A 12564-nucleotide genomic window follows, 5' to 3' on the forward strand; every position below is an offset into this window, starting at 1 on the left:
ACAGGGTAATTTGCCAAAGTGAGAAATGTCAGGGATTTAAAGCAAATAGAAATTTAAGGCCAAAATAGCTGATTGGGGGAGCATATTAAATAATCCTGATAGGTGAGAGCAGAACACCATCACCACAACGGTGATTAGTCCTATAATGATTTCAGCGCCACTCTCTGGTGTGCTAGTTACATAAACTGTGATCTGGATACTGTACATTTTGTGTTAAATTACTGAAATAATGGAACCAGGGTGCCACTAAACCTGAGACAGCTTTAGTGCCCAGGGTATGTATCACTGGTGTAACAGTGTGTAGTAAAGGGTCACTATAATGTTAGGAATACAAACGTGTATTCGTAATGCTATAGTAGCCTTCTAACTACATAGTTATCTTGCTCCCCCCCCCCCCACAAAATAAAGCCATTCTACTTACCTTCTCTCCAGCACCACGATAGTCTCCGATCTGCTGTCCCACCTCCTTCAAGGCTGAGATCATCAAGACTGGTGATCTCAGCCAATCCAACGCTTTCCCATAGGAGAGCATTGGGGAGCTACTGTACATGCGCGGCAGTGCACCATGCTGCACCATTTAGATGGTTTTCTCTATGAGAACATCTGATTGAAATAAATTAGTTTCACTCCTCTACGAGGATGGAAGGGCCTTTGGTGGCATTTAAACCACCCTGCAGAGCATCAATGTTTTACATGACAGAATTAAAGCAAGGGGGGCATAGCACCCAGACCTCTTCATTGAGATGAAATGGTCTGGGAGCCATGGTGTCCCTTTAATACTGTGCCCTCTGGTATAAACATACTATAAAAGTCAGTACTTTAGATTTTCTCCCTCGATTTCACATGGTCGGTTCTCTGATGTACCATACAGTGCCAGATCCTGTTTATACAGAGATCAGTTGACCTTCTTACCCGTTCTTGCTGCTAATGGTATATTAATGTTTTAAACTTTGTAAGTGCATTCTCTTAGCAAACAGAGGAACACAGCTTACGCATTATTCCAAGTTGCCAGAATCAATTCCTATTATCTTTGCTTATAATCCAAGCATATTTTTTTTTTTTTAATGTTTCACAAATGAAGAGTCAGCTGCTCAAGAGTAATAATAGCACCATGCTAATTTGTCGAAAGAGGTGTCGAACGCCAGAGGAATATGTTACATTTGCAACACCCTGCATAATCCTTTGGTGCTCACATTTAAAGCGGCAATGCCACAATTCTCCTTCAAGGGCTGTAAGCTCTGCCCTTTCCCCGTTTTGGCTCACTTCTGTCCTCAGGGGCTCAATGGAGATTGTTTCTGCATCTAATTCCCTGTAGGGGGCATTTTAAAAAATGCTCCCATCCTAACGGTGTACCCCAGTCTCACAACTTTAACATAAAAGTATGGTTTTATTTTACTTTACAGGAAATTATGCCATTGAAGAAGACTTTAAAAAGCATCTTTCTTTAAATGTTTATTACATTTTTATCAGTTGCAATCACAATCCTGTTCAGTCCCGGCACAACCAGGGCACAGACTGCACTCAATGTTTCAATGACTCCTCAATGCTTCTCCTCTCTGTATGCTATCTCTATGCTGACTGACAGGTGCAAAGGGAAGACCTTAGAACAGTGACTGACAGGGACCCAAGATGGAGGCGCCCAGTCTCAGGATAGACCTAAATTCATCTTTGTTTATTTCTGCATTTAATTCTATTTTTCAGACCCTCGCAAACTCATATTTCTCAAATATAGCAAGTACGTATACATAATATTAAAATATTGGGGGACAATGTTTCCCTTTAAATAAATCTAGTCCAATTAACTTTAAACTAGGATAGACACATGGAGAATCTATTTTCGGTATAACCCAAAGGAACGCAAAAGATTAAAATGACGTAGTGTTTATTCGCTAAACAATGTACAGTAACTAAAGTTTAGACCAGACAAACTAAACTACGGTATATATATGTTTTTGTTCCGCTAATTCTAAGTGTCTAGGGTTTGCTACATCCTTAACTGTCACTGAGCTGTTTGTGAATGAAGCACACAGAGTGTTTAGAATTCTATTCTGTAACCATATTTGAATTTGTGTTAAAGCTGACAGCCTGTCAGAGCTGCATCAGAGCCGCTGCTAGCTTTTGTACTTCGCCTGAACCCTACAGTATCTAAGGTAGACATGCTTTATCCTTTGATCTTAAAATACCAAAGTGGCACAGACAACTCGCAGGAGATGCGCTCTCATTGAGTGATAATGCGTGCATGCACAGGGGCTGATTTTTATATAACTGCTGGGATAATTATATGATGGATCTTACACTGCTACATCTTCAGAGGAGCTTTCTTCATCTCCCTGTGGAGAATATGTTACATTCTCCTGGGAAGAAGAAAAGAGAAGAGATAAGTTTAAAGTTATGACTGGAAAGGGCAGAATGGAGGGGAGGAGGGTGTGCAGAGAACTGACGATCAGAAGAGTGACAGAGGTCTGGGTCTTCTGTTAATGATGAAGGATGTGCTAGATCGCTCGGGAGATAAAAAAAATGAAAGCTTACATGCCTAGATATTTTTTTTTTTTATAATTCTTTATTTTTTGTTGTGCAAGTTTTAACAATAAGCTTACTCAGCCACGACAGCAGTCGTAAGCAATAACAGGCATGACAGTCAAAACATGGCATAGGAATAGACAGCACAATTTTTGGTTATGTTGAAAGAAGGTATAGACAGTGGATAGACGTGACATATAAAAGAAAATTTTAGCTTTCTTGTCCGTGGTGAACATGTTAGGTATTGGTCTTTATCTCTCGCTTTAGTGTGTGTGTGACAGGTTATCTCTCGCTTTAGTGTGTGTGTGACAGGTTATCTCTCGCTTTAGTGTGTGTGTGACAGGTTATCTCTCGCTTTAGTGTGTGTGTGACAGGTTATCTCTCGCTTTAGTGTGTGTGTGACAGGTTATCTCTCGCTTTAGTGTGTGTGTGACAGGTTATCTCTCGCTTTAGTGTGTGTGTGACAGGTTGTCTCTCGCTTTAGTGTGTGTGTGACAGGTTGTCTCTCGCTTTAGTGTGTGTGTGTGACAGGTTGTCTCTCGCTTTAGAGTGTGTGTGACACATATTTTAGTTTTAAATCAAGCTTAAACATTTGGCTTTAAACACAGATTGGAATTATAAGTACGTTAGAACGGTGCTATAATCACGCTATAAACAATTCAAGTAACGTAAATGCATATCATTTTAGCTATATCTGCATAGGTGCAGAGTGGTAATGCGTGGAGTCGTTTAGCTAGTAATAATTTTTCTACCAGCTATCCTAGCTGTCCTTATCATGAGTGACTAAGCATAAAACATAATGCATGACATGATGGTATATAGTTATGTATTTTAAGATTAAGGACATGCAAGCTAAGCCCTAGAATAAACAAAAACAACAATTAAATGGGTGGAAATCAAAATAAGAAAATCACATAAGCTGCTAAGAGTAAGCAAGTGATATCCATGAGATGGCTACCGCCTTTGTGTCTAGCATATTGGGCAAGAGAGTTAAGTAGTAGTAGGCTGGCTAGAGGAAAAATGTAAAGGACCAAATTAAACAGTCAAACAGGAGCAGTACCGAGATACGGCTTAGTAAGTTCGGCAGTGGCATGTCGGTGACCTCTAGCGTTAGGGGACTTGCAGCGTGGATAGCAGAGCTGCAGTGAGGCATTCAGACGCCATCAGCCGATGCCCTCGCAGTGGTCTGGCTCTGGTCTCAGAAGCGAGGTGAGGCTTGGGAGCTGTTGGTAATCTGTTAGGCAGTCCCTCAGGGTCTTGAACACATGTGGGGGCCAGTGGGACCGAGTGGTCACAGGTGGTCTAACGGGCCTGGTCGGTACCTTCCTCTGTTTCGGCCTGCGTTTTGCTGTGTCCCGTAGTCTGCTTGAGCGCCACTGTGTAGGCCTCCCCGCCTTCAACGCTGGCCTCCCAAGGTGGCGGCTGGTAAGTGTGGGTGGTTTGTTCTGCGCGCCTGGTCGCTTTTGGCGAGCCATTCTCTTTGTAGGTCTCGGCCCATGGGGGTGATTGCCACTCATGGCTGGTGCTGGGCCCCGTGGGATGCCGCTGTGTGATCCGCGGCCATTTTGGGCTGCCCTCCACTGGGCTGTTGCTGGGGGGTCTCGTTGGGGACCTTTCGCTTTTGCCGCCAATTTCGCCCAGAAGGCTTCCAGGATGGCATCAAGCTTAGCCTCTAGGCTCCCTTGGGGCACCTGCTTACTGTGAGCTGTTGGTCTCTGTGTTTGGCTGCGACAGGCGCGTGAATCCGCCACCTCGTGTGTCTGGGAATATTTCGCGGCTCCGCTGGGTCGTCCGCTGGGGGCCATCTGCACTGTGAGCGGTGGGGTACGGACCGGGATATCCCCCCCGGTCCAGAGGGGGGGAAGCTGAGCTCTGTGGAGTCCCGCTGGGAGAGAAGATCCGGGACGGGTGGTCGGCCGCCTCACCCGCCCGTAATCCCCACTAGGCCGCAACCGCTCTGCAAGGACCCTGGCAGCCGGCATCCCGGTTTTTCGGACCGGAACACTCGGGCCGTTGTCTGTGTTGGGTGAGTCGCTTTTGGGGTCCATTAGTGAGCGGCAGGAGGTTCGGTTTGTCGCTTGGGCAGGTAGTTTACTGAGGAGCTCCTGCAAGTTGCGACCGTCCGCCATGCTCTACATGCCTAGATATTTAATATTTTCTTCTCTTATTTTGAAGAAAAAAAACTAAACAAAACCGTGTTTATGCGGTCTGAAATAAAGCTTAAATGTAGAATTTGACCCGCTGTATTTGCCTTTATCTAAGAATTGAGCAAGTCCATCTTTTTCCCTTCAATGCTATAAAAATAAAACAACGCGTTTTATGCTTTTCATTCAGCACAGTGAGAAGAAGGAACAATGTTTCTCCTACAATGCAATGTGTGCCCTGGCTGTACCATGACTGACCTGGATTGCAATGACACTTAAAGATCAAACCGAGCATAATTTTACACACAAACCGTTTTGGATAATTAGAGCATCTTTCTCTCCCATTATCTGGTAGGACATGCCTTATCAAAACCGGAGTGACTCCTAATATGCTGTATGCCCTCCAGATGGTGCCATTGTCAGGGAAGGATTAAGATCCCACAAGGGTTTAGGCAGGTTACCAGTCCCCCCTTAAATTCTTTACATAGGGTGGTGAATAGGGTGAAGCAAAAATCTTGTTTCCTGGGGCCTAAACCGTTGTCTTAGATCACGTTATATCATGATAATCATTTTCGGTCTCTAATCACAAAAAGGAGCAAAAAAATGCAAATTAATTCCTTATTACATTTCTTACTGTTGAACCCCCTCTCCCCCATTTCTCTCCAAACTCAACTTCAATATTAGAATTCCATTTGGGCATGTCTGGATTAGATCCATTACTCCATCCATAGCTTGGGTCTGTTCACCTCAGTCATCGTAGATAGCCGATTCTCCCTCAAATAGCTATTAAGAAATTGTGGTGTTTTTGCCTATTTGTTAAGCGGGATGCTCCGTTTCAGCATCCTTATGTTTGATGGTAAAGTGAGCTCTAGACAAGATTGGTGATTATTTTGTCTGTGGCATACAAACGTATCCTTTCTTTTATTCAAATCAAACTCTGACCTTGGCATTTCATTCTTGGCCTTTTTACAAACACACAGTTTAATTCATAAAATTATCTCCAACGATGTGGATTGGTCCAATCTAACTGATACCCCATTGGACACTTCCATTAGATTCCAAAATCCCATAGTTCCATCTGTAATCTCCTCGTGTTACACCACCACCACCATTCACAGTCAGCTTCTGGTCTGACAAAGCGGCTCATCTCACGATTGATAATCTCCTCACAGCCAAACTTAAATGGCTCAACCTGCTACTTTCAGTATCCTTTCACAAGATTCACTTGAAAATCATGTACTTTGCCCATTATTCCATGTTAAAAAAGCATTGACTAGGAACGTGCACATGAAACAACGGTTCTAAGGAAGGTGAAGGAGGATCAGATCTGGGCTATTCCTTTAGACGTGTGTCAGCATTCAGGTGTTTTGGAGATTGATATGTGACTATCTCATATTTGCTTTTATTATGTACTGGGGTTACCTTTGAGACTGGCCCCACTTGTGGGGTCTCACCGTCCCGACCGTCTCAGTCATTCAAGGCTGGTGACAATTTGTAGGTTTGATGGAAATGGTAGATTACAGCCTGAAGGACTGAATGGAAGAGATGGTTTAATTGATATAGAAACAATGGTCTCATTCAGAGCAGTGAGGGTTGGAGAATTAGCATTCTTGTTCTGTTTTTTTACATTTATTTTTTTTGGTAGTTAATAAAGTTTATTGAATGCTTGAGTATAAATTTAACTGTCAACCATTATTCCTTACGGCCACAATAAGAAGCAGAGAGAGGTGTTCTCTTTTAAGCCCAGAGCTCAAGGAATTTGAGCTCTGATATACATATATATATATAATCAGGACTCAAAATGTCCACTGTCCTCATAGATATTGGTATGTGAAAGTTTGGCGCTGACAAGTAGAATTTCACACCTGGTTAGTGTGCCGTGGTGCAATGTACCCTCCTGGTTTGCTGTGGTGAGTAACCCTTTGGCTTGTCTAGTAGGCCCTCTATACACATGTATATATCAATGTATAGGTTTACATTTTATTCTTGATACAAGTCTCTGCATTAATATGTTTCAGGATCTTTATTCCAAAGAAGCACAGGCAGCGATTTGATCATGTGGTGTCTCAAAGCCTCATCAGTAAGATCTGCCGTTCAAGGAGCGAACGCAGCAATCGCTTGCGGAGAAGCCGTAGCGAGGATCACCATGAGAGATTGCTGGTGTCTACACGAGCTGCTCCCTTACCACACAGTCAGGACGAAGTGGGCAGGGGACTGAAGAAGAGCCCCTCTCTGGTCGCTGGCAGCGTTGGCACAGGGAAACCCCACAGGTGAAGGGAGGACGTTTACATCATTAATATATTCTTCCACTTCCCGAATACTTCTGGTTCCATTAGTTAGTGAAAAAGGAGCAGTACTGCTTGTTACATTCAGTTTATATAAAATAGCACATGTGGAGGCTTAAACATATATATCACAGAACACATAACATTTTACTTTGGCTGCTGATGAGAGAAGAGTTTTAAAGGAACACTCCTGGCACCATAACTTCAACAACCTTTTTCAAGCCGGTTTTATGAATTGGGAGCTACTGATTGGCTTAGAGCGTCAGCAGACTGCTTAAAACCAATCAGCAGCACACCTGCCCTGCAACAGTCCGAGACCTCCTTAAGAAGAATTTCTGTAATAGGATGTGGACAGGGTCAGAGAGAAACGGCGCACCATCACAACTTTATTTCAATTATGTTGTTATGGCGTCTAGAGTGTTCCTTTAAGAAAGTGGTCCTGCTGTTACAATCCTGCCCTCTCTGCATTTCTGACTAATAGCCATGAGCAGAAATGTATCTGTAATCTGCTGAAAATATGTAAGGTTCATTTACCAAACACCAAATGGTAGGGACTTGAAAACTGAGTTGCATTATGTAGGGAAAAAGTGCTGATGTCGGGGTAATCCTCAACTCAGCTGTAGTCAGAGTTTGGCAAATTTTTACTAAATTTTCCAATGAGGTGTTCAATTCGCTACGTTTCACAGACGTATTTCCTAAAGTTGGATTTCAAAGGAATTGAAAGTGAATCTTCAAATTTAGGATGAAAAAGCCAAACCACAAATATTGCTAATTCAGCTATTGTGGCCTGAAATGTACAATTCATGTTGAATTCCCAATAATTCACATTAAAACGTTGATTTTAGGGGATAAACCCCACTAAAGTCGATGTTGTTTTACGTTATCTGTCTGAGACTCTTTCTCTAAACGCATTACAAAAAGGCACCATACGGAAATCCCATAACATTATATATATATATATATATTTATTTTTATTCTGTTTTAATGTACAATACAAAAAATATAACATTTAAACTTCTTTTTATATTATAAAATGTATTAAGTCATTACTATGAGGCTTGTTTACTAAATGGTTATTTATGGAGGAGTGAGAAAGGAATTGCAAATTTCAGACCACAATTTTCAAATTGGAAAAAATCTCAGACTTCACTATTTTGACCGAAAACCTGCAGTTCTTTTTTCATTTCACCATAAATCCCATGTTATTGAGTGAAACCGCCTGTCATATAAATGTGGTGTTCTGATATCTCAGCCATTTCCCCTCCTTTTTGCTCCCCCTTCTGCCTAACTTCTATTAACAGTCTGGCTCCCCCTGCAGGACGGTGCGGGTCTGTAAGGGCAGCAGCAGTTTTGGCTTCACTCTTCGAGGAAATGCTCCCGTGTGGATTGAATCTGTCGTTCCAGGTACAAAACATGGCTACCAATAATACAAAATGCCAGTTATTTCCTGTAGTAAAATGCGCTAGGTGACCAGTTGTTCTCGTAAGGGTGAACAATACTGAAAATGATAGAATGGGACTGCATTAAAGTCATTCTTCCGTGGTAATGCATACCTCCCAACATTAAACATGGACAAAGAGAGACACTATAATTTTAGGGGTGCGCGTGGGGCTGTGGCCGGGGGGGGGGGGGGGGGGGCGCTGTTGTAAGAAATTTTAGTTGACTTACTAAGAACAATTAATGCAACTAAAATGTAATTTAGAACAAGAACGATGTATCTTATTAAACAGACTGATTTCTAAACACATTTATTGTAGTTTGAAGACACATTACTGGGAGTATTATTCTGTTATACACTCTAGCTCCTAGAAAAGAGGGTTAATTAGCATGGAAATGAAGGACAGAGTGATTTGGCCTGAAAATAGGGACTTTCCCTTGTAAATAGGGACACTTGGGATGTATAGTACCATGACCACCTTCAAAGTGGAAATGTAGTAGGCCTACCATCGGTGGTCTTGTTGTGAAAAAGCAGCCGTTACCTATTGTTAATTCCAACATCTGGTAGAGGTGTTTTATGTCTACGCTATTAATGTACGCTTATGCTGATACCTATTACGATGTAGCATTTACCATTTAAAAAATTGGACAAAGTCAAGTTTTCCTGTTTATTGCCGTAGCAACTCCATCTGGACAATATAAAATATTAGCTCAGCTTAGGCGCAGTTTACATGTAATCATCTGAATAAATAACTGTTTTAGCTGCAATTTCGCAATTTGTTTTTTTCAATTAATTCCAATTGTTTAGTAAATAATCCCTAGTTATTTTTTGAAAACTATGCATGTCATGCTTATAGATAGTTTTTAATTTAACCGGGCTTAAACAAAGTATGAATGTATATCTTTTCCTGTAGAATGTATATCTTTCTGTAGAATGTATATTTTCCTGTAGAATGTATTGATAATAGACTTGTGCACAAATCACTTTCAGCAAATTCTTTTTAATCTGAACAAATCGATCCGTCCAGGATTTACATGCGGAGTCTTATTCAATGAACAAGACTCCAGAGGTAATCAAAGATGAATCGATTCCTTTGGACGCAGATTAAAAGACATTTGATTTTTTTTTATACCAGCTGAAACTGATTTGTGCAGAAATCTAATTGAAAAATTGAACATTTCCAATAATGAACTTGTCTTGTATTGTTTACACCTAGATGAGGCCTAGGTGTATGATACCTTGTCAGATAGTGACAGGTCTAGAATGGAAATCAGGTGTTATTTACAGCTTTAATCAGTGAAGTGAGAATTCAAAGTGAATTCAAATTTCAGATCAGGATAGCCAAACCGGTAACATTCTCTAAGTCAGCTATGCATTCAGTTCGACTTCTTTACCTTTAAATTTGAAATTCACTTTGAATTCTCACTTTATTGAATAACCCTGTTAGTGTTTAAAGTCTTATTATCTATAAGAAAAGTAAAATTTACAGCAGCCAGGAATTGCCAGTCATTCACAGTTCGTTCTTGTAGCTTGGAAACAACCGGCGTATGTTGACATTAGAACAGCCGTTACAGATTATGGACTGGTCAGTACCTGATTTTTAGTAGCAAAGTCACAATCCCAACCGGAGTACCAGATCCTTTCTTTATATTGCCAGAGCATGCTATATTGCTGTTGTCTTGGAAGCTCTCACTGGGATATATTCACTGTTTTACTATGACTGTTCTTTTCCAGGAAGTCCTGCTGAGGTGTCTGGACTCAGAGCTGGAGACAGAATTCTGTTTCTCAATGGCCTGGACATGAGGTAAGGATCAATGTGCACATTTGCTTTGTCTTGACACCTCTCTCTGCCAGCAAGCGACGTGGGCCCCATCTGTATGGAACCTTAGCCTCCCATAATAACTTTGTAGTAGAGCGAAGTGACTGCCTCCATTGCATACTCGATCTTGAGAGATCTCTGTGAGAGGGATGCTCTTGTGGCCTCCAATACTGCAGATTAATCAGTGTGTCTCTGAAATCGTAGAGTACGCGCCTGGAGGCCTCCGAGGGTGCCCTTGTGGCTTTAGGCAGACGAAAGCAGTGGTCAGTAGCAGTAGCTTGTTTGGGTGACAACAATATTGACAGTAGTCACCTTACGTAGTGGAGTAGCTCTTCAGGGCAAATTGTCTCAGGCATCTTCTGATCCTGACATTGCGGGCCTTGGCCCTGTCCTTCAGGCTCACCAACCGCAGGCCCAAGTCTCCATATTTCTTCTGCAGGGTGTAAATGCAGTGTCTATAGCAGACTGTGCCACTTGCATGCCCCCCAAACCTTCTTCAAGAGCTAGTATGTAGCGTGTCAGTGTTGCAACCATCTTCCTCACCGCAGCCATTGTTTTAATATCTTATAATAGGGCCTTTTATTTTTATACCAGCCTTGGAGGAGGGAGATTCATCCTCCAGCCTTAATGGCAGTGAAACCTGCAGGACGGCAGGAAAGTCCTCCTCCGGCAAACTCTCAGCCTCAGTAGAAGCTGTGGCGTAGGCCCCAGTCGGCGCCACCTTTGAGGGTGCGGTTGTTGCGGCTGTCAGAGCAAGGTCCCAATATCTCGGAAGCCAGGCACGAGATCTGCTCAGTGGTTTTTTTTGAGCGTCACCTCATAGTCTGCAGCCAGTCATGTCCCCCTGGTAGAGTCAGTGAGAGCGCTCTAAATCGCCAGCAAAGCCTCCTATTTATTCTGCATCCCAGGGCTCACTAATAGTACAACCCTTTAGTTTGGCTATTTTGATCTAACATTTCATATTCACTTACCTTTTCCTACAATTCACACATTAGTTATAACTCTGTTATAGTGAACAAAAATGCAAAATGGCACCAGTAGTGATGTTTTCCTACCCAGGCACAGATTTGCGATATGACTAATCCAAACCATTGGACTTACTTAGGGGGTCTAAACACTATCTCTTGAATTGTAATCATTAAATACCCAATTTGGTGATATCTAAGCTGGAAATATCTAGGGGTTTTCCTAAACTTATAGTTTGGAATTTCAGCTTTCTGCTACTTGGTGTTTAGTGAATAAATCCCTTGGTATAATTCTTTATGCTTCTCATTTAAGAATCAGTGAATTTAAAAGATCTGCTGCCAACACAATACAGAGTCATTATAATGTGTTTTTATTAAATTGGTTTTAGCCAAAATAAAGTAGACGTTTTTTACTTGCAGAAATTGCTGCCATGAGAAGGTGGTCTGTATGCTGCAGGGCAGTGGTGCCATGCCCACTCTGGTCGTAGAGGAGGGCAGCGTAATGTACTGCACAGGTGAGAGACTAGGTGATGACTTACTGCATTCAGTAAAAGCGACGCTGTCAATCCCCATTCACAATGAGTATTGTCACAAACGCACCCAGCGAAACGCGCATCGGGGCTCTGCTCTGCACTATCCTCTACAATTATTACTTGAAGATATATTTTTTTCGTTTGCAATTAGATCATAGACATAGACTTTGCAATAGGGCCCAATTCAAAATGCTGGCGCTTGCTTACAAATCCCTACATAATGCTGCTCCAACATACCTATCCTCCCTCATACACAAGTATGTCCCGTCGAGACCCCTGCGCTCAGCCCAAGACCTACGCCTATCCTCTGCCCGGATCCCCACCTCTGACGCTCGCCTTCAAGACTTCTCTAGGGCTGCACCTCTTCTGTGGAACTCCCTTCCCTCCTCAATCAGACTTTCACCCAGCCCACTCCTTCAAAAAATCTCTGAAAACTCACTTCTTTATTAAAGCGTATCAATTAAACTGTCAGCAGGCTTCTCATCCCCCACCCCATGACTCCTTTCCTGCAACTGTCAAAAATGACCTACCAAGCACTCAATAAACCCTTCTCTAACAAACTATTTTATTCCCCTACTTTAACCCTTTGTGTCTCTATACCCCACTCCCTCTAGCATGTAAGCTCATCGAGCAGGGCCCTCAACCCCCTCTGTTCCTGTACGTCCAGTTGTCTGATCTCAATTATGTGTCTGTTAGTCCACCCATTGTACAGCGCTATGGAATTTGTTGGCGCTATATAAATAATAAAATAATAATAATAATAATAATAGGTATTGGCAGGGCATGTCTGTGTATGACTTCGTTTTTGCTAAATCAGTGCTTACCTTAGATTAGCAGATAGTTTCTTATACAGAACAGGT

The 12564-nt window shown here is 42.2% G+C and overlaps 2 protein-coding genes across 2 annotated transcripts in view; one reads left to right on the top strand and one right to left on the bottom strand.

Moving 5' to 3' along the window:
* ZDHHC4 (zinc finger DHHC-type palmitoyltransferase 4) overlaps positions 1-10192 on the bottom strand; it is a 71211-nt gene extending 61019 nt beyond the window's left edge. Inside the window, exon 1 of the mRNA XM_063430503.1 lies at positions 9981-10192. The gene's annotated coding sequence lies outside the window, so the exon portion shown is untranslated. The remainder of the gene's footprint in view (positions 1-9980) is intronic.
* The window catches only part of GRID2IP (Grid2 interacting protein), a 104699-nt gene that overhangs the window by 47279 nt on the left and 44856 nt on the right, over positions 1-12564 (top strand). Inside the window, exons 4-7 of the mRNA XM_063430504.1 lie at positions 6683-6934; positions 8268-8353; positions 10122-10191; positions 11592-11686. Of these exons, the coding sequence (XP_063286574.1) occupies positions 6683-6934; positions 8268-8353; positions 10122-10191; positions 11592-11686 (503 nt within the window). The remainder of the gene's footprint in view (positions 1-6682; positions 6935-8267; positions 8354-10121; positions 10192-11591; positions 11687-12564) is intronic.

The sequence above is a fragment of the Pelobates fuscus genome, chromosome 8 (genome assembly GCF_036172605.1).
Source record: "Pelobates fuscus isolate aPelFus1 chromosome 8, aPelFus1.pri, whole genome shotgun sequence".
Lineage (NCBI taxonomy): Eukaryota > Metazoa > Chordata > Amphibia > Anura > Pelobatidae > Pelobates > Pelobates fuscus.